A 19,842-nucleotide genomic window follows, 5' to 3' on the forward strand; every position below is an offset into this window, starting at 1 on the left:
CATGGGGAAAAATCCCCAGCTCTCCTTCTTCTACCCCATTTCTCCCCAGTTTCCGATCCTCTCTCTCTCTCCCACTTCATAGCCAAATCTCGGATGAGTTGTCCGCTGCCCTCCATTTCCTCACTTCTCATTCATCCCCAGTCCTCCAACACATTCCATTGACATTCTCACTGTAAAGTTTCCGTATTTCCAAATCCAGTGGACATTTATTGGTCTTCACCCTCTTTGACTGCTCCATAGCATTCAACCGTGTTTCAAACATTCAGTGCACATGTCTACATGCATACACACTCATACACTTCTTTAACCCTTATTTTAAAATGTCAGTTATAAAGGAGGTCGATAATGTTACGTTCATTGTATTTCTCTTAAAACCAATTACTGTAAGATTATTACTCGTAATAATCACTATTCATTATTACTATAGTATATATTAGTGTAAATTATTTCTACTTCATGTTTCAATTAAGACCTTATATTGATTTAAAAAGTGTATGCATAGGTAGATTCTATTTCTAAATTTCATTTTAGGTGAGTAAAAAGGGTTTTCAAATTATCTGTTAGAAAGAGTTGGTGCTGGTTTGGTGGGACTGAGAGTTTCTGCCAGCTTCCTCTTTGTAAAGAGAGCAGGGCAGTGACCCAGTAGAAGACAAGGGCCCACGTCACTGCTTTTGGAAAAGATTCAGCTTGTCAAAGAGCTGAGTGACAAATCTTCTCTTAAACTTCTAGGAGTTATTTTGGTCACTCCTTAGTTCTTGTGTGAACCACCTTAATAATGGACATTCTTTCATCACTTCTTTTAAAGCTTAACTCTCAGCATCATGTGTGGGAGGACACAGAGTAGAAAAACAAAACTCCAAGCGTGAGATATTTTTTGCTGTTGAAAATGATTTGTAGTGAAGTTGTTTTCTGACCACGGTTCTTTCTTTGGAAGACTCTTCTCGTGGGCTCAAGGCCATCTTTTGGTTATTGTTCCCAAGAAATGGTTTTTAGCCACTAGACTGCTTTATGCACGTGGGTTTCTTTTTTCTTTTTCCCCCTATACAGTAAGACAGTTCTGCTTTAGTAGAAAAGCTTGACTGCATAATAGGTCGGTGTTCTGCCTTTCAGAGAACAGGGGCTGCAGCTGCATCTGCAGTGTGCATGGGCCTACCTCTCCAGGGCTGCCAGGGAACCAACGTCCTGGGGAGGGTTAACACCGCAGCGATGCAGCACAGCAGGGACAAAGGAAGCCATCTAAGCCCTTGTTACTTAAGAGTGTCTGAGGATCAACACCATCCATGTCACCTGGGAATTTATTAGAAATGCACAGGCTCAGCCTCATCCCAGATCAGTGGCTCAGAGCCTGTGTTTGAACAAGATCCCTATGTGACTCCTGTGCACACTCTAGTTTGACAAGCACCACTGCTCTTAACCTACATTCAAAGCTGCAGGCTTCCGACCACAGCACAGACACTGCTTCCTCCGGGAAGCCTTCCCCTGACTCCACTGGCTTTGGTTAGGGTGCTCCTTTTGCACACACAACCGATCCCCTTCCCCCCTACCACGTTGTCGCCTGGATCTCATCTGTCTTTCCTTACCTGTTGCTGTAGGTCTGCATGCCTGTCCTTCCTCAGGGGTGAGCTCTAGCCCAGATCATTCTGTGCCCCCCCCCTTGCATACTGCCTGACTCAGAGCAAGCGCCAATCAGAAGCCTCATGGAGCCAATGAATGAATGAGTGGGCAGTGATCGGCAGGACAGAAATAAAAGCCTGAAATTCACAGAAGGTTAGGTGTTTATTTTTGCTGCTTCTTAGACAAGCTCTACAAGGTAAACACAAAATACACAGACTGTTTCAGTGGCATTGATTTTAAACATCAACCTCAGACCATGGCATTTAGGACTTCTGGAGCACATTGGTTCAGGCACTTTTGTACCCAGAGGCACATAGAGTTTACCAGGCTGAAAGGGAGTGACTTGCTCTCATGGGGATGCTGTTGCCAGCTGCCTGGCGAGGTAGGGAAGAGCAACAGACACCAGATCAAGCCCAAGCACACAGCACACCCTGCCTTTCATGAGTTGATTGTCCAGCTGGTAGGTGGCCAGGTCCTCTGCTGCACCTGTTCCCTCCTGCCATCCACCTTGGAACCAGTTCCCTCCCCTAGGAGCACCTGCAGCAGGAGGTGGGCAGGGAAGGGAAGGGAGCATACTGGATGTTGCTGGAAGTCAGCATCTTTGGTATAAGGAAATTCCCTGGGCCCAGGGAGGGCTGGAGAAGGAAGGCAGCCAATACTGACTGGGGTTGGAGATCCCTAGTGGATCCCAGATGCCCCTGTTCTCTCCACTTCCAATCAGCAGGAAATGGACGGGCCCTCATTTTATGAATCGAATGCTGGAATCTGTGCTTCGCCTGCCTCCTTTCCAGCAAGCCTCTCCGAGGAACACAGCGGCCGCTTCATCAGGGCCCATTTGGAAGACAAGCTTCTGCCGCTCAGCCTTCAAGCAGCAGATGGAAAACATCAGCAGGAAGCAGACAGCTTCGCCTGCACCGCCTTCCCTCCATCAGTCACTGGCCTAATGAGATATTCTTGCACTTGGCTTTTTTTTTTTTTTCCCCTTTTCACTGAAGGACCCTAATGTGCTCTACAGACATGAGCTCATGAGGCCTCCCTGGGGGAGGCAGGGGCCTCCTCTTCTCGCAGCGGTCTTGTCAGCCTTTGCTGGCTCAACTCTCTGTTCCTAAGATCCCCCCTGGCCGGGAAGACCTGAGACATAAGCATGACCAACGCTCCCCATTCAGAGCAGAGTCCAGCGTTTGCCTCACTTGCATCTTCCATTGGGACTTCATCCCCTTTGTGTTCACAGGTGCTTTTTATGTGGAGGTGACAGATCATCCTGGTTCTAGGGTGTGGGGGCTCCGCCCAAAACAGCTTTTTCTCCACAGGGGACATAAAAGTGGTTTCAATAGGAACGAGCATGGGATTTGAGGACACGTGTCCTATGACCCTGGCTGTGGTCCAGCCTCTTGTGCTTTGGGGTTGCAGCACTTCAAGTTTGTAGCTTTGGTAGAAAAGACCCTCCCCAATGATTCTGAAGCGTGACCGCCTGGGGTTGGTGATTCTTGGGGTGTCCCGTTGCCCACGTTCTCCCTGTTTCCCTGGAGCAGTGGGGAACTTGGAGCCAGTGTGGTTTTCTGGCAGGTTCTCTGCCCGGCAGTAGTAGCGGAGGACATACTGATGAGGTCCCCAGTATTTTTCCACGGGACGGTTTCAGTGGAGATAATCAGTCCTTCCATGCGCTGGGTGGGGCCCCGGAAAGCCTTAGCTGGGATGCTGAGCGCTGTCTGCCTTGTTTTCCCCTCCCCCTCGAGCTGACTTTTAGAGGGCCTGCTCTGGGTCTTCCTAAGAGATATCCACACTAATGATCTGAAAGGTGAGAAGGCACAGTGGTTTAAAGAACGGTCATCACCAACTTAAAGGAGGGAAAGAAATTACACTTGTTCTCAAGATGGTTCATTAGTAGCTCCTGCACAGAGGTGACTTCACACTCCCATAAGAGATCAATGTGCCGCCGCTGTGGTGACTTCGGACTTTCAGGGAAAAAAAAAATCTCCCCAGCTCAGGGAGGACTGGGGAGATCAGCTTGGGCCCGGATCGCCTGCCCCCCTGACCTGGCAAAGGACCCCTCGACAATTGGCTCCCAGGGTACAGACAGCAGGCTCACCCCCCAGGGGCCCTGGCTCCCGCCTGACCTCCTGCTGCTGCTGAAGGTGAATGAGGGAGGAGGCCTCCCCCTGCTCTGCTTGCTTGCTCGAGACTCTTTAGCCTGGTGCACCGAATCCGGCTCCAGGCCGCGCTCTTATCTGCCCCCTTAGAGCCCCGGCTCTGCAAAAGCCTCGGGAAAGCAGCAAAAAGGGAGTGGGAACACAAATGGATCGAATCCACCAAGGTACAAGCCTCTCACTGCCTTTTCTGTGCAAAGAGTGTGTGTCCGTCCCTGCAGAGATCCCAATAGGGTGAGGTGCTGTTCTCCTAACGTCTGGCACTGGCTTTTAAATCTACAAGTTGAAATCTCAGGGACTCAACTTTTTAGCTAAGTATAAATGCAAATCCCGTTATATATATGAAATCTATATGAACATATATGTCACACCCGCACGTGTGCCATTCTGAATATTACCGCATACATGTGGGTCCCAGGAATTCAGACCTCGAACCACCACTTGGCGCACAATTTCACCAGACCGCACGATCCAGAAAAGCAGCCCTGACAGGCCCAGGGCACTGTCCTGCCCGTGTCTGGTTTCTGGGATCAGAGGCAGGCACCTCACACGTGGCTCGTCTTCTGGGCCAGGGTGTGGTCCATTGGCAGAGTAAACTTGATGCCACCATCCTTCTCCCAGCCCCTCCGGATTTTGGAGAGCCTGCGGCTGAAGCAGGGGAGCAGGAACAGGCCTTTGGCCAGGATCACAACACAGGGCACGAGCAGTGTGAGCGTGAACGTTGGAGGCAGGTAGAACTTGTAATGGCTGTCTTCGAAGGCACGGGTCCAGCCATAGGTGAGTGTGTGCAGGGTGCTCAGCACCAGGGCCACAAAGCCCAGGGTCGACTGCAGGAGAAAGGAAGGATGGAGTTAGGGCCAGGGTGGTGACACGGGGTGATTCCACCAAGGGCTATTCTGCCTGCCTGGCCGAGGGGGAGAAAGGAGGACTGCTCTGGTAGTCGAGACTCTGGGTTCCAATCCCAGCCCTGTCCAAATGCTCTGAGCCTCAGTTTCCCCAACAGAAAAAGGAGAATAATGCCTCTACCCTGCAGGTGTGTAAGGATCGACTAAATCATGAGGATCTGGTAAATGATGCTGCTTTTCCTCGAACTGTGTTATTTGTACCACTGGTGGCTGCTAGAGGACTTTAGATGGAATGATGTTTAAAATGTTTAAAAACATTTTAAAAACATTTTACTAGTTCTGTGCATAGTTTAATGTATAGTAGAGTAACAGGTGTCTGACAGCATATCCAAGCCATAATTTCACCAAAAATATTTGGCCTAAGATGAGGCCAGATAAAAAAGTGAATTGGTTTGAAGTTGATTTAAACATGGACACAAAGTAACAAATGTACTTGGCGTGTGGATTTGGCATCAGTAGTGAGGGCGGCTCCGAGGCCTGTAGGCCGGGTGACTTGACACCATGTGTGAAGCCCTCGGCTTTCGAGCATCACGTAGATGCTCTTGGTAGGGGCTGGTCCCTCCCCTCCTACCCACACCCTGACTCATCAACACCTCAGATGGAAACCCCGCCAGGTTCCTCTCTTGCCTAGAAGGGAGTCGCTACTGCATGGAGACCGGGACAGTCACAAACCCAAACGGAAGCAGTTTAGGCCATCCTGCAGCGAAGGTGAGCGTCCCAGCCCTTGAGCCACAGGTGGGCTTCTGTGCGCCACCTCCAGCCACAAGCTGCTCTTCATCACCCCAAGGGCTATACAATCCTGACTTTCCATTGGAGCCGGGGCATGTAAATGGCTGGGGAGTGCTGATCTGTAGCTCTAGCCTTAGAATCTTGGGCAGTTTCTTGTGGACGACAAATGAGGCATTCCAGAGTCTACTGGAACAACACTGTGACCCTGGGCAAGCCACTAACTGAGCCTCAGTGACAAGTAAGTGGTCCCCAAAGCTAAAGTTGGAGATGTGGGGGAAGCGCTATATGGATGGGCATTTTGCAGCCACCAGAGGAGCCAGGGATGATGGAGAGCTTGGGGCAGCAAGGGGCAGGGCTTTGTGGAAGGCACAGAGGAGAAGCACTGGGTGGTTCTGACTGCATTCCGTAAGCACCAAGGAACCACTGAGAGATCTGGGGCAGGAGAGCCCTGTGTTTATTACATAAGGAATGAAAATAGCAGTGGCTCATCAAGCCATGAACACATATGCATTTTCTCCAAGGAGACACTGGAAGGGCTTAATTGAAATGTGGCAGTATGACGGTACCTCGGGGTACTCTTTATAGGTTGGCTTGGAGCTTTCCACAGAGAAGCTACAATTGGGCCTCCTGGATTTCCTTCCAGCCCCACTTGTCAGCATTGATCCAGGGGGCTTGGTTGAGAGACACTGTCTTGCTTGCACTCCCCTCAGGCACGGTTCTAAGTGGGTCTGATTCTGCTACCATGCCTCATTCTTGCTCCTCTCTATTGTGGGGGACGCCTTGCTTATGCCAGGATGGTCAACCTTGGTATGCAGAAGAACATTGTTCAGGAGAATTGCTTGCAATACTTTTATGAAAAAAACAAAACATTTCCTAATGGCTCTACACTATATGTTCATAGATAGGTTCCCAAGTACAGCATTTTTGACCCCTAAAAAATACTAGTTGCCAAAAGATCCCCAGTTTCTAGCCTTCCTAGCCATCTCTGTGTTTTCTTGGCTTTTAATAACTTTGAAGATGTTTTTATCCCATCTTTCACAATTTCCTGGCTCTGCACAACCTGTCGGGAAGAGCCATGGGGTGGCTCTGTGCTTCTACCCACAGGTATGTCATATTAAAATGGTCATCCCCCAAAATGGAAGGCTCCCTGACTGTGAGTCACAACCAGCTCCTCATCACTTCTAGATGTATCTATCAAGAATTCCAAATCTCCTCGAAACTTCTGAACCACACCCACTTTGTCTAAAAGTTCTGATCTATCGATATTGAAAACTGGGGTTAAGAAGGTCTCCAGCACTGAGGAACTATTTGGGATTAATATCCAGACTATAGAGAACTCCCAAACTCAACGACAGAAAACCAAACACCTCAATTCAAAAATAGGCAAAGTACTTGAATAGAAGTGTCTCCAAAGGAGAGCTACGAAATGGCCAATAAGCACACAAAGAGATGCTCAACATCACTCATCATCAGGGAAATGCAGGTCTAAACCACAATGAATTGTCGCCTCACACCCATGAGGATGGCTACAGTCAAAAAGCCAGAAAACAAGTGTGGAGAGGATGTGGAGAAATTGGAAGCCTTGAGCACTGTGGGTAGGGGCAGCTGCTGTGGAAGGTGGGGGGGGGGTTCCCTGAATAAATTAAAAATACAATTACCACACACTCCAGTGCTCCCACTTCTGATCTATACCCCAAAGGAATGGAAAGCAGGGTCCTGAAGAGATATGTGGACACCCCATATTCACAGTCGCCAAAACATGGAGGCAGCCCAAGTGCCCACCAGCAGAAGAATGGACAAGCAAAACAGGATATTTCTAAACAGTGGAATATTATTCAGCCTTAAAGAGGAAGGCAGTTCTGACACCTGGTGTGACATGAACGGACCTTGAGGACATGATGCTCCGTGAAGTCAGCTGGGCACGAAAAAGACAAATACTGTAGGATTGTCTTATATGAGGTGGTAAAGTCATAGAGACAGAGTGGAATGGCGGTCACCAGGGGCTGGGGAAGAGGACCGTGGGGAGTTAGTGATTCATGGGGACAGAGTGTCAGTGTTGCAAGACAGAAAAGAGCTCTGGAGATGGATGGTGGGGATGGTTGCCCCCAGTGGGGATGTACTTAATATCACTGAACTGTTTACTTAATGGTTAAGAGAGTAAATTTTGTGTTACGTTATTTTACTACAATAAAAAAAATTGAGGGGCAAGGAAAGGTCCCTAGCACTGACCATCAGAAATAAATCTTGAACAAGCTGGACAACTGCCCTGACATTCCCAGCCAGCTGCCTGGCCCCAAACCGTGGCTCCCCTTACTCACATGGATTTACTGGGCTTTGCTCAGATGGCTGGGAAGTGCCTTTTACCCCTGAGTCTGAGACTGTGGTTTTCACATCCGGCTCCATGGTAAAACAATGGGGAGCTTGGGAAAAATATGAATGCCCAAGCCCGGCCCGGAAATGCACATGAGATTGGTTTGGGGTGGGGCTCAGGCATCATTAGCTTTTAGAAATTCAGTGATGATGCTAATGTGCAGTAAGGACTAAGAACAACTAATTTAGGGGACTCTCATCACCCAAGCTTTTCCAGCATCAGGATGAGAGGCCTCTGTGTGTCCCTTTGCCCAGGCTATTTGATTAGGATGGACCTGATCCTATGTGTGCCTTCCACAAAGATCCACTGAAGCCTCGTGGGGCTTCCCCAGATGCTGAAGCAATGAAAACCCACCCAGGCCGAGGGACCTAGCCCTGGTGGCCCCCCAGGGAGGCCTCAGCATTTCCCTTAGTGACATGTCCTGGAGCTCCAGTGTTTGACCCACGTGGGCTGCCATCCCCAGCCCCTAATTTGGAGTGACGGATTGTGCTAGACAATGTGGACGTGCACTGGGAGGGCACTGAGATGCTGCTCCCATTCCTGCATCCCCATCCTTTTGCTATCCAAAATTCCATGGTAACAGATGGCAGGAAGCCCCAGCCTCAGGCTAATGGTTTAGAGAGAGGGCTGACAGCCAAAGATCAGCCAGTAACAAAGGGCCTTTGGACTTTGCAATCCCAATGGGATACCTGGATGGTTCCAGTGAGTTTGTTTTCCTCACCCTTTCTCTCCTTGGCAACAATCTGAAACAACAATCAGCCCACACCGCCCCCCCACTGCAACAACCCCCCGTACTCCTCAAGCTAAGGCCGTTTATATTGTGTGTAAGCTTGTTAGCAAAAAAGAAACAGCCAGGTTGTCAGTGGCTCCTGCTCTTGGTCACTTACTGTGGCGTAGAGGGGCTGTGGACAATCGTTCACAGAGTTGGGGTCAGAGCTGGCCTCTGTCATTATTTCAGGCAGGTGGCTAGAGTGGGCGAGGTCACAGGAAGTCCCTCTAACCCTGGGGCAGAACTGAGCTGCTAGAGGAGAACCCTAATGTCCCTGTGCAGGTGAGCAGCCCTGACCTGGCAATTCTGCAACCTAACAACGTTTAGCTGGCTAACTTCGAGCAGTGAGCACACCAAGACCAAACCAGAGCCATAAAGCCATAACCACAAAACCTCAAATTTAAACCTTTGAAAACAGCCTCGAACAAAAGGATAAACATAAACACAAGTCACCACTGTAGAGTCAACACACTGTTTTGATGACTTTTAGCTCCATAAATCATCACAGAGCTAGGAGTCAGGCCAAGTCCATGGAGAGGCACGGCTCTCCACAGCCAGCTGCTCAGCCCTGGTGACCCCCGGTGGTCGTGCGTGGCAGCGGGAGGAGACGGGGTCCGGACACCGGCGGGCTTGGGACTGAAACCCAGAATCTGCTGGCTCCACAACCTGGGTCCGCCACCCCAATGGTTACCACACACGTGCACCTGTCACCCAAGGAGCTCACGAAAACAGACTGCTTGGACATCTGAGTCCGTAGGTCAGGGGTGGTTCTGGGTATCTGTAATTCTCCAAAAGAGCTCTGTGACTTCAAAATTGGAGATGGTGGCTCGCAGTAAGAACCACACTTTTCATTACTGTCCTGGACACAACCAGAGACACCACATATGTAAATATAACTACTGAATCAATATAATACTGAAAAAAAATCTATCCTTAGAACATGCAAGGCCCTCTGACATTTTTGTAACATTTTGTCCTATTTCATTTTTAAAAAGCTGGTTGTGGGGCGCCTGGGTGGTTCAGGTGTTAGGCATCTGCCTTCGGCTCAGGTCATGATCCCAGGCTCCTGGGATCGAGCCCCGCATCGGGCTCCCTGCTCGGCAGGAAGCCTGCTTCTCCCTCTCCCAATCCCCCTGCTTGTGTTCCTGCTCTCGCTGTCTCTGTCAAATAAATAAATAAAATCTTTAACAAAAAACAAAAAGAAAAGAAAAAAAAAAAAGCTGGTTGTGATCCACCGAATTCATTTCACGACCCACCAGTGAGTACTGACCATGGTTTGCAAACCCAGCCTTGGACCATTCTGACACCCAGGATGGGAGTCTCTTGGCCTCTCGTGAACTCAGAAATGGGTGGTTGGTAGCTTAGTCAGGGGTAATGGAAATGTGGCCACATACCCTAAGAATAATAGCAAAATACTTTCTACTTTCTTCCACATGTCGTTTTTCTCACGGGGGCTCATGACACTTCTGCAGGCATTAACTCCATCTTACAGGTAAGGCGAGGTTCAGGTGGGGTTCGTCACCTGCCCAAGATTCTAGAGCTGGGACAGGGGGATGCAAAGCTGGACCCCAGGCTCTGGGTGCTGACTTCCTCCTCCCTATATTAGCACTCTCGGGAGACAGAGTATTTGTTCTCGTGGACAGACTATGGGCGTTTGACTTCCCCAAGTAAAACCCTGCCTTTCTTACCCATCTCCCAGCCTTGCAACCCCCCACTGTTCTTGCAGTGGCCGAGGGACTTCGATATTTACATTTCAGCTCTTCAGTATGTAAAGTCGAGCACGGCTCCTGAGGTTCCAGTCCGCTTTCCCTAACAAAATCAAATCCTCTGGCTTTCTCCGGCAGCCAGAACCGGGCTTGTAATCTACAGCTGCTTAACGGGGCAACTTTTCGGTGAGGGGAGCGACCTGCAGTCTGTTTTAATTGTGGATAAACCAGGCACCACAGGATACTCCAAGCAGGAACAGGAAAATCCAAGATTTGGGTGTGCGACACATGGGGATTAGCAGCAGATAAATAAAATTCTGTTTTCCCCCTCTGCTGCTGGCATGTGTCAGCCCTGAGCATTCCTCCGGAGACCTTCCGAGATGAGCAGAGCCAGTGAGATTCAGAAACAGACAGACTTCAAAAAACCAAACAAACCCAAAACAACCACAACTGTGTTTTGTTCTAGGTATGTTAGCGTCCCCAATCGGGGACAATTAATTTTAGGATTACATAAGAGCATTGCACGGTCAGTGTCCCTCTGTGAATCCCGCACTGTGTCCTCACCACACAGAGAAGAGATGTGACAGATTTTTGTTGATACTGGGGGTGGATATGAGCGCTGTTCTCTGCCCTGATCCAAGATCAATGGCAGAATCCAGTATTAGTCAGCACCTATCCACAGAGGGGATGAGTTAATCCGCCAACACTTGGGGGCTGACCACGTACTTTGTATAGAGAACAGTGGGGGATGCCAAAGCAGTGTAAAAACTGCCCCTGTCTCAGTCGGCCTTGTAACTGAAACGTGGCTGTGCCTGTCTTGTTCCCTCTCACATCGGAGGCCTAACACAATGCCTGGCATGCAGTAAGTGCTCAATAAACACTGCCCGAGTGAATACCTGCATAAAGGCCTTGTGCTATTGGCAGTATTTCCTAAGCGGTGTTTGGTGGAGTGCAGTTGCCATACTCTGAAAACCAGAAACAAGACAAAAAACCAAACCCCAAAAAGTGGGGGGAGGGAGGGTGTTCACGCTCAAAGAAGTCTGGTTAACAGGGTTGGTTTGTTGTAGATGTTACTAGAATTTTTGATGTGCCAAAGTGCATTGTGAATGTCTTAGGGAAGGCAAATCTTTTCTCAAATTTATTTGACTACAGATCTCCTTTTCTCTGATGTCTCATAGGAATGGTGTCCTTCGGGACATGCTGTGTTTTAGCCCCTATAAACCGGTGATCCTAATGCTCACCTCCTCTTTGGCCCTGTATGAATCAAGGGGTTAAAGGGGACCAGAGAGCCGGGTGAGAGGAGGTTGCTGAGTGGTCGGCGAGGCTCACTCACTGGCTCACTAACTGCCAGCTAGACCAGTGAGATACGCAATGACTGCACAAAATCATGCAATTTTGTTTGGGAAGCTCAAGAACTGTAGGAATGGAGAATGTTTAGTCCAAGGTTCACTGTTCTGTTGTCTAATTTTTTCACATGTCTACATCTGGCTTCCCCAGATGATGAGCTTGTCCTGCAGCCCCTTTATCAGGAGACTTGGGGGGAGCCCTCGAGGCTCGGGAAGGCCCCAGCGTCTGAGGGAGTGGTCGTGTCGCACGGATTATGAAAGTCAAGCTGGTTCATGGAGTGTCGGGGCCAACGCCACGTGAGCTGAGGCTCACCAGCACAGGAAGAACTACTTTACCTGAACAAAGCTGAACTCCCTCCAGTTGAGCGAGTTTGCAATGGAGGGCAGTGACGTGACAGCCAGCAGGGACAGCGTGCCAAGGGCCAGCACTCCCAGGGAGAGGTAGATCTCCATCCGCCAGACTTCCTCCTCGATCCACAGGTGACTCTTGTTGGCCAGGACCTGACGTGGGGGGAGGAAAAACCATGAGCATAGTGGCAGAGGTTGGTGCGCCGGGGTGTGGGCGACAGGGTAGCTTAGGGCCAGAGAAACACTGTGAAGACTAACACCCCCACCACGTCCCACGTGGGCCTGGTCCCGTTCTAGGTGTTTTTCAGGCATCAGCTCCTCTAATCCTCAACAACCCCATGAGGTAGCGTGCACTATGATCCCCATTTTACAGATGAGGGAAACGAGGCACGAGGATCAAGTCATTTTCCCAAGGTCATGCACAGGGCAGTAGAGGGCAGAGCTGGGATTGGGACCCAGGCAGTCGGGGTCTTGGCTTTCTCAAATCTTCCTGGGGCCAGTCAACCAGCCCAGTAAGCCATGCAGACCACCGCCTTCCACTCAGGGCACACAAAGACGCACAGAGACACTAGACCCCTCCACATTTCCTGACTCAAAGCCACCAGCTCCCGACTTCCCACTCGGTTCCCCATTTCCGCCTGAGGAGTATAGCTTTGGCTTAACTGTTGCCAGGCGACAGAGACTGACAACTATCACCATCACCAAGTCGTGAGCACTTATGGAGCACCTGCTGTGTGCTGTGCCCTGGGCTGCAGGGAGCCAGGGTGCCTGCCCTCCCAGAGCTCTGGGATCCCCCACTGAGCTAGAGGTAGACACAAACCAGGGAGCCCCTGCGGGCCCGGAGATTTCTACCACCCCGCCTCCCCACTCCCAGCCTGGCCGGCACTCCCTCATACGGCGCACACACTTGAGGAAGCTTTTATTAAGGTCTTTCCATTGGAACCGTCATTTGCCAACCAGACCAGATAGCAGAGTTCCTGGAAGTCAAGGTGTTCTCTGAGAAACCCCAGGAAATGCTGGTCCTTTCATTCTAGCAGCAGATCAAGGAACAGTATTTTCTATTAGGGAATGTGACTCTGCCTTAGCAGGCAGGTCCCTGCTTTGCAAAACAGAATGACTCATACAGGTTTGTGAGAAACTCTTTCAACAGGAAAAAAACAAAACAAAACAAAACAAAAAAGCCAGGTCCAGTTACCAGATACAATATTAAAAATGAGTCTGGTGGGCCGAGCAAAATGGTTGAAAAGCTGATGAGACAAAGCTTAAAGAAACTGAGAAAATGCCATCCCCCGAGTGCTTTTCCTGCAATTGAGAAACACAATGGCCTCGGTTCTATTTTAGGGCAGGCTGGCTCACATCGGTGTCCTTAAGCCACAAAAGGACCAGGAGTCTGGGGACTCGGGTTCTCATCCTGGCCACAAGTCGTATGTGACTGTGGGCAACCCTGGCTCTGGGCCTCGGCTTCGGGCTGGGAGAGGTGATGTCTACGATCCCATAACTGGGCTTGTGTACCAAGCATGCCGGGAGGCTCTGACCGACACTGCCCTGCAGAGGGCGGTGAGGTCTCCTGCCTAACTCGGCTCCGAGTCTTACTCACCCCTTCGAGGTGTTGACAACTGTCATTAAGTAAGTCATCTCATTGCAAATTGTTTGTTCTTCAGAGAGACTTCATTAGTCATTCCTCTCTGCGTTTCGGTAAGATCAGGCAGTTAATGTCACAAGTCAGAGTCTGGATGATTACACACACATACCACACTTGCTTGCAAAATGTCTTGTTTTTTTGCTCTAATAATTTCCACTCTGCAATGACTCTGGGAAGCGGTGGGGTGAGGTGGGCAGCGGAGCAATGGGTGCTGAGGAACCTGATTGAGGATCTGCAGCCCGGCTGCCTTCAATAGCCTGTCGGATTCTCATCAACCGGCTGGGCCACTGTGCTGGACTCAGGGCTCCCCAGTGCCCAGTGTCACCCACGGCTACCTGGAATGTCGATTCAACAGCTCTTCATTCCCCTGGTAATTCTCCCACATTCACAGCTCATCCAGTTGGTCACCTTGAGAATGACAAGGATAGTGCTCGCCGACAGGAGATGGAATAGTGGTGTTCACGTGTAGGATTTCCTTTCCCTGTGGGTTGCAGGCTACAGCCTGAAGAACCCAGGGGCAGGAGGACCAGTGAGGCTGTGGCATGAGGCCCTCTCCTTGTCCCAAGGGTGGTCAGAGGGTGGGAAGAGGGTGGTGCTGACCCCCAGGCAAACCCAGAGAAGGGGGATACAGGACATAAAAGAGGCAGCCTTTGGTAATGGGACAGCGGCTTCAGTCCCAAGGCCAGGCTCCATGCCGATGCTGCCACTAGGGGGCAGTCACGAGACCCTGGGCAGTGCCTTCCCTGGCTCATAGCACCCGGGCCTCTTTCTGGCTGTGTTATCACAGGGAAAAAAAGATGATGTTTGTGCAATGAGTCGCATATGACTGGCACGCAGTAGGTGATTGGTACAATAAATGGCTGGTGCTGTTTTTAATGCCAGCTAGGAAGTTAGACTAGTTCTTGCCCTAAGACCTCCATGTTCTCCTCCTAAGAGATGCCTTGTACCGGCTTCATGGTGGCCAGTTTAACAGCCACTCCATGAACGTGCACTGGGAATCTCTCAGGAGCCATGGACCTCAAGGGGTGGAAGGCCCAGCCACGGAACCGAATGGGGGCAGAAGACAGACAAGTGCTGCACAATAAACATCACAGAAGCATGGACAAAATACAACAGATTATAGAGGTGGATATGGGGAATGGGCAAGACAGGCAGGAGGAGCTGAATGGAGACAGGGAGAACCGAGACCCATGCTGGGCTCCCTGCTTAGCAGGGAGTCTGCTTCTCTCTTTCCCCCACTTGTGCTCTCTCTCTCTCAAGTAAATAAATAAAAATCTTTAAAAACAAAATAAAAGAGAAATACAAGTTTGTCAGACGGTCAAGGTGTCCCAGGGTGGGGGGTCTGGGCCAGGAGGAACGAGCTGTGGCCACTCAGAGGACAACATGGGAGCCGAGTGTCACAGAAGCAGTGGTGGGGGGGGGGGGGCATAGCTGTCCTGTGAGGGGTCTCTCATTACCCTGAGGACGGTGGGGGACCACTGAGCTGCTTTTCAGCAGGGACATGGTAAGATGCAAATTTTAGACTCTCCAACAATGCCTAGCCGAGGATGGGGGCAAGGGAAAGGAGAAAACAGTGTGTGGGTTAAACATTTTCTTTGATCTTGTTTTTTTTTTTTAAGAATTTTTTATTTATTCATTCGAGACACAGAGATACAGAGAGACAGAGAGAACATGAGCAGGGGAAGAAGCAGAAGGAGGGGGAGAAGCAGGCTCCCTGCTCAGCAGGGAGCCTGATGCGGGGCTCGATCCCAGGACCCTGGGACCATGACCTGAGCCGAAGGCAGACGCTTAACAACTGAATCACCCAGGCGCCCCATCTTTGATCTTGTTTTTGATTGTTGATTTTGATCTTGAAATGCATTTCTAGGGGGCCGCACAAGCAAATCAGAAAGCGCTGTACAAATATTAGGTATTGTAGGTGATACTACTGTCAATAAACGGTCTCAGAGACTCTCTGTAGCTGAGATGTAGCTCTGTTTCCAAATTTGCAGACTCAGGGGATTAAAGGGAACCGTGGAGAGTTTCCGGTGCCCAGGCTAACCTGCTCCCTTTCCCCTAAGGCCCAGCAGGGCAGCCAGGATGGTGAGGACGGCCTGAGGGCAGGCTGGAAAAGTCACACGTCAGGCAGGAGCCTGAAGTTAGGGGCTGAATGCAGAACAGCTTCTCAGCGGTCCAGTCTCAGGGCCCGAGGGCGGGGGTGACCCACAGACTATCTAGCCTCTCCTCCAACACCTCCAGGTTCAGGCGATTCACCACTGCTGGGCTGCCCTGCCCTGTGTTAGCCTCCCCCCTCCCCATCCTTCTAACCCCTCCTCCTCCCCGACACACTCACTTCCGCCCTGGCTTCAGCGCTGGCTCTACCCTCCAGAACTCTACAGGACAAGTGAAAGCCCCTTTGCATGACAGGCCTTCACTGTCTCCAAGTGATCCTGTCCTGTGGGAGGGATGGTTGCCTGGCAACCTCCATCGGTGGGGTGGGGCGGGGGGGCAGAATGTGCGGGCTGCAGCCCTACGGGGCTTTGGAACTCCGGGAAAATTACCTCGCACTCGCCCCTCTGCGCTCTGGTATTTGCATTGTGGCAAAACTGGGTTAACAATATCAAGCAGAGCATTGGCAGGGTAGAGAATTTAGAGAATGGCAATCAGAGGGTGGATGGGGGAAGGGAGGGCACAGGGGTCTGCCTTGTGCTCTAGGGGCGAGGAGGCATTACCTTCTTCACTGCCCACTGCCTGAAACACCTGCCACCCAGATCTGCCACCTCCTGGGCAGCAAGCATTGTGCCAGTCCCCGAGAAGCCACACAGAGCCTCCTGCTGAGCGAGCTGGCTCATTTTAGAAAATATCATCAAAGAGCATCACAGACATTAGCAGTGGGAGAGGCCTCACTCTGTATTAGGGCCTTCAGGACAAAACAGGGGCTGTGACTTGCTGAAGGTCAAGGTCTTTGTTCTAATCAGTGATGCTGGAGGACAAGAGTTTAGGGCTCTGGCCTTCAGGAGTCGGCGCCACCCCCACTCCCACCCCAGCATCAGCTACAGCAAGAGATGAGACGGTCTTATTCCATTCTGGGGCCCCAGGGTCTGGCAGAGTTGGTGCTCAGGGAATGAACGAGGGAATGACCTGAGTTCTGGGATCATTTACTCAACTGTTAATTTGGACTTAGTTTCCCCATAGAAAGCAATAAGGATATGAGCATGGATCTGGAGTTGAATGGCTGGATCTGAATCCCAGCTCAGCCACTAACTGGCTGCATGACTTTGGTCAAGTGACTTACCCTCTCTGTGCTTCTGTTTGCTCATCTGTAAAATCAGGGTAGCCTAGCACGTGCCTTAGAGGAATGAGGGTTAAATGAATTCCCGGGGAGTACGTGAAGCACTTAGGATGGCACCTGGAATGCAGCACGTTCTTTTTCAGGGTTTGTGCCTATTATTTTTCCCTTCTTCTCATTTCCAGTGGGCGTCTTGCTTCTCCGCCTGAAGTCTGGGGTTCTTCCTTTCTCTGAGGAAAGCCTAAGCCCACAGACACAATGATGCCAGGTGTCCGTGGGTAGGAAAGGACGAGGGCACTTGAGAAACTACCAGCAGGGGAGCAGGAACCCCAAGAGTGAATGGGGGCTGGGGCCCATGGTTCTCTGGAAGCGGCCCAGCCTTGCCTTCAGTTTCCCGCTCTGGGAGGTGGCCGGGCTTCTGAGGGGATGGCTGCATGGTGGGCACAGCTGGGGAGATCCCTGCCTCCCAAGCAAGAACAGGAACTGCGGGGGCCACCTGGGCTGGAATGAGGGTCTCACTGGCACCTGGGCCAAACTCTAGTGGGTGACTAGTGTCCTGCATGCAGCGGGAAGGCCCCATGTGCCTGGCTGGGGACTGGAGGTAGGATTAGCACGTGGGGCAGTGTTGCCTGGGACTCAGAATCAGGCCTCGTGAGCTTTGTAAACCAGGCCTACCTGGTTGCTACCTGGCCTGGCCCGTAAGGCCCTCCATTCTCCAGGAATCCTGTGGCAAAAGAGCACCATACAGGTTTCCTAAACGAATGAATCATTAACGCCTCCCCCTAAACCCCACCAAAACAGCTTGCTTCTGCAGCCTTCCGCACCTCAGCTGATGGCAACTGCCTCCGTCCAGATGCTCAGGCCAAAAACCCGGAGTCATCCTTGACCACCCCGCATACCCCCTATTTCAAAATTCTGTGTACTAGGGCTTCAAAATATGCCTTCAATGCTTTCCGGCTCTCTGCTGTTCCCACCTCACTCCAGGCCCCTGTGGCCTCTCGTCTGGGTTCCTGTGCAGCCCCCCACCCCCACCGCCCCAGCCATGGGTCTCTTGGCATGTGCCTTTGACCCCTACTTCCTGTTCTCCCTGCAGCAGCGAGAGTGAGCGAGCTAAAACGTCAGGCAGAGAATCTCCCCTCCTCAAAACCCTTCACCGGCTCCCTGTTTCACTCAGAGCCTAGGGCCAAAGCCCTTCCCCTGCCTTCAGGGTTTCCCTGGTCTGGCTTCAACTACTTAGGCCTGGCCCACCACCCCTCGCTGGGCTCCTGGAGGCTCCCACCTGAGAGCCTCTGTTCTTGTCGCTCCCTGGGCTGGCTGAAACTGGCCGCTCTCACCTCCTTCCACCTCTGCTCACCCGTCACCGCCTCGCAAGGCCTCCCCTGACCTGCTTCAAGACTGTGCTCCACCACACTCCCCTGCTTGGCTTTTCTCTTTAGCACTCCTCCTGCAGAGCCTCGAAAACTCGCAGCTGTCTTGCGTCCGTCTCCCGCCCCCAGCCTTGGGCTGCGTCCACCAGCCCTGGCATTGCCCCGCCGGGCTCACGGGTCCTCAGCACGTCGGGCGGCGGCCGGCGCAGCGCCCCTGCGGCGCCAGAAGCGGCCGAGGGCGGCTGGTGGGCTGCGCGCGCCGGTCGTACCTGTTTGATGGCGAGGTTGACCACCTCGTAGCGGTTCACGCGGCTCAGGGGCAGGCAGAAGCTGTAGAGCGCGTGCAGCGCGGCGCAGAAGAAGCTGAGCAGGCCTATTTGCTTGCGGTGCTGCAGCCAGTGGTCCAGCCAGTCGGGGAAGCGGCGGTACTTGGTGCCGCGGCGCAGCTGCAGGGCGGCCGCCAGCACGCCGGGCAGGTACACCAGGGACAGCAGCACGTAGGCCACGCACGGCAGCGTCGTGTTGACCACGGACACGGGCAGCTTGTAGAACTTGCTCTTGCCGTCCCGCACGTAGGGCTGCAGGACGTCCCGGACGAAGTTGTAGACGTAGAAGAAGATGAAGAGTCCCAGGGCCAGGAGGGCGGGCACCTTCCAGCCCGGGAGGAGGCGCAGGGGCATGGCCTCCACCTCCCGGGCCGAGACCAGGGCCCCCATGTCCACGGGCATGAAGCCCATGGCCTGCACCATCTCCGAGACGGCCCGCTTGGCGTCTGGGTGGTCACTGCAGATGGGCACCTGTGGGGAGAAAGGGGGGTGGATCAGATGGGGTCACAGGCCACAGAGGCGGGCAGGGCCCCAGAGAGTGTCTCCGCCAAACTCCTCACCAAGCGGTCAAAGAAGCTGAGGCCAGGGAGCCACAGCTTGGACGGTGGCTCTGACTCCCAGACCAGGGTCTTTCCCCAACTCCCCCGGCCCCCTATAGCCGCCCAGCCCCTGGTTCAGCACACCCATGATGCAAAGGGAGGACCCAGGGCTCACCCGACAGTGAGCGTTTTGTCCAGTTCATTGCCATCAGCAACCACAAGCAACATGCCGCCTGGGGGGCCCCCAGGAGCCCCTGGAGTAGGTGCTTTGAGAACGGTGGCTTGCTCGGGGGTTGCTTAGCAATTGGGCTTTGCATATGGCCCAAAACATGCAGCTGTGGATGCAGCTCCATCCCTCAGTCCCCTTCGATGGTGTCCCCTTCGATGGTGTCCCTCAGGCCCCCATGCCCCTCAGCTAACACAGAAGCCAGCCCTAGCCTCATAGCCCAAGGCTTCCCACCATGAGCTCCGGGCAGTGTCCTCGGATCTCTGAACACTGTGGCCTTGCTCACACTGCTATGGTTAGTCTGGTCCACCGACGCTGGCTCAGCACCTACTATGCGCTAGGCTTTACACACGCAGTCCCTCCGCCTTACCACAAGCCTGCAGGTTGGTACGGCCCCATTTTGCAGGTGAGGAAACTGAGGTCCAGGAGCATCATTTCTCACCTCTGTACCTTTGCCGGTTGTTCCTGCAAACTGGGATGTCCTCCCCGCTCCCTGTCACCAGGAAGTGGGACCAGGCCAAAGCTGACCTTGAAGTCTT

At 52.1% G+C, this 19,842-nt stretch overlaps 1 protein-coding gene across 1 annotated transcript in view; it reads right to left on the minus strand.

The window, feature by feature from the left end:
* Positions 1-1,691: 1,691 nt before the first annotated feature.
* STEAP3 (STEAP3 metalloreductase) overlaps positions 1,692-19,842 on the minus strand; it is a 49,250-nt gene continuing 31,099 nt past the window's right edge. The window contains exons 3-5 of the mRNA XM_021695804.2: positions 18,482-19,009; positions 11,924-12,088; positions 1,692-4,588 (exon numbers count right to left, since the gene is read on the minus strand). Coding sequence (XP_021551479.1) covers positions 4,307-4,588; positions 11,924-12,088; positions 18,482-19,009 — 975 coding nt within the window. The 3' untranslated portion in view covers positions 1,692-4,306. The remainder of the gene's footprint in view (positions 4,589-11,923; positions 12,089-18,481; positions 19,010-19,842) is intronic.

The sequence above is a fragment of the Neomonachus schauinslandi genome, chromosome 3 (assembly GCF_002201575.2).
Source record: "Neomonachus schauinslandi chromosome 3, ASM220157v2, whole genome shotgun sequence".
Taxonomy (NCBI): Eukaryota; Metazoa; Chordata; class Mammalia; order Carnivora; family Phocidae; genus Neomonachus; species Neomonachus schauinslandi.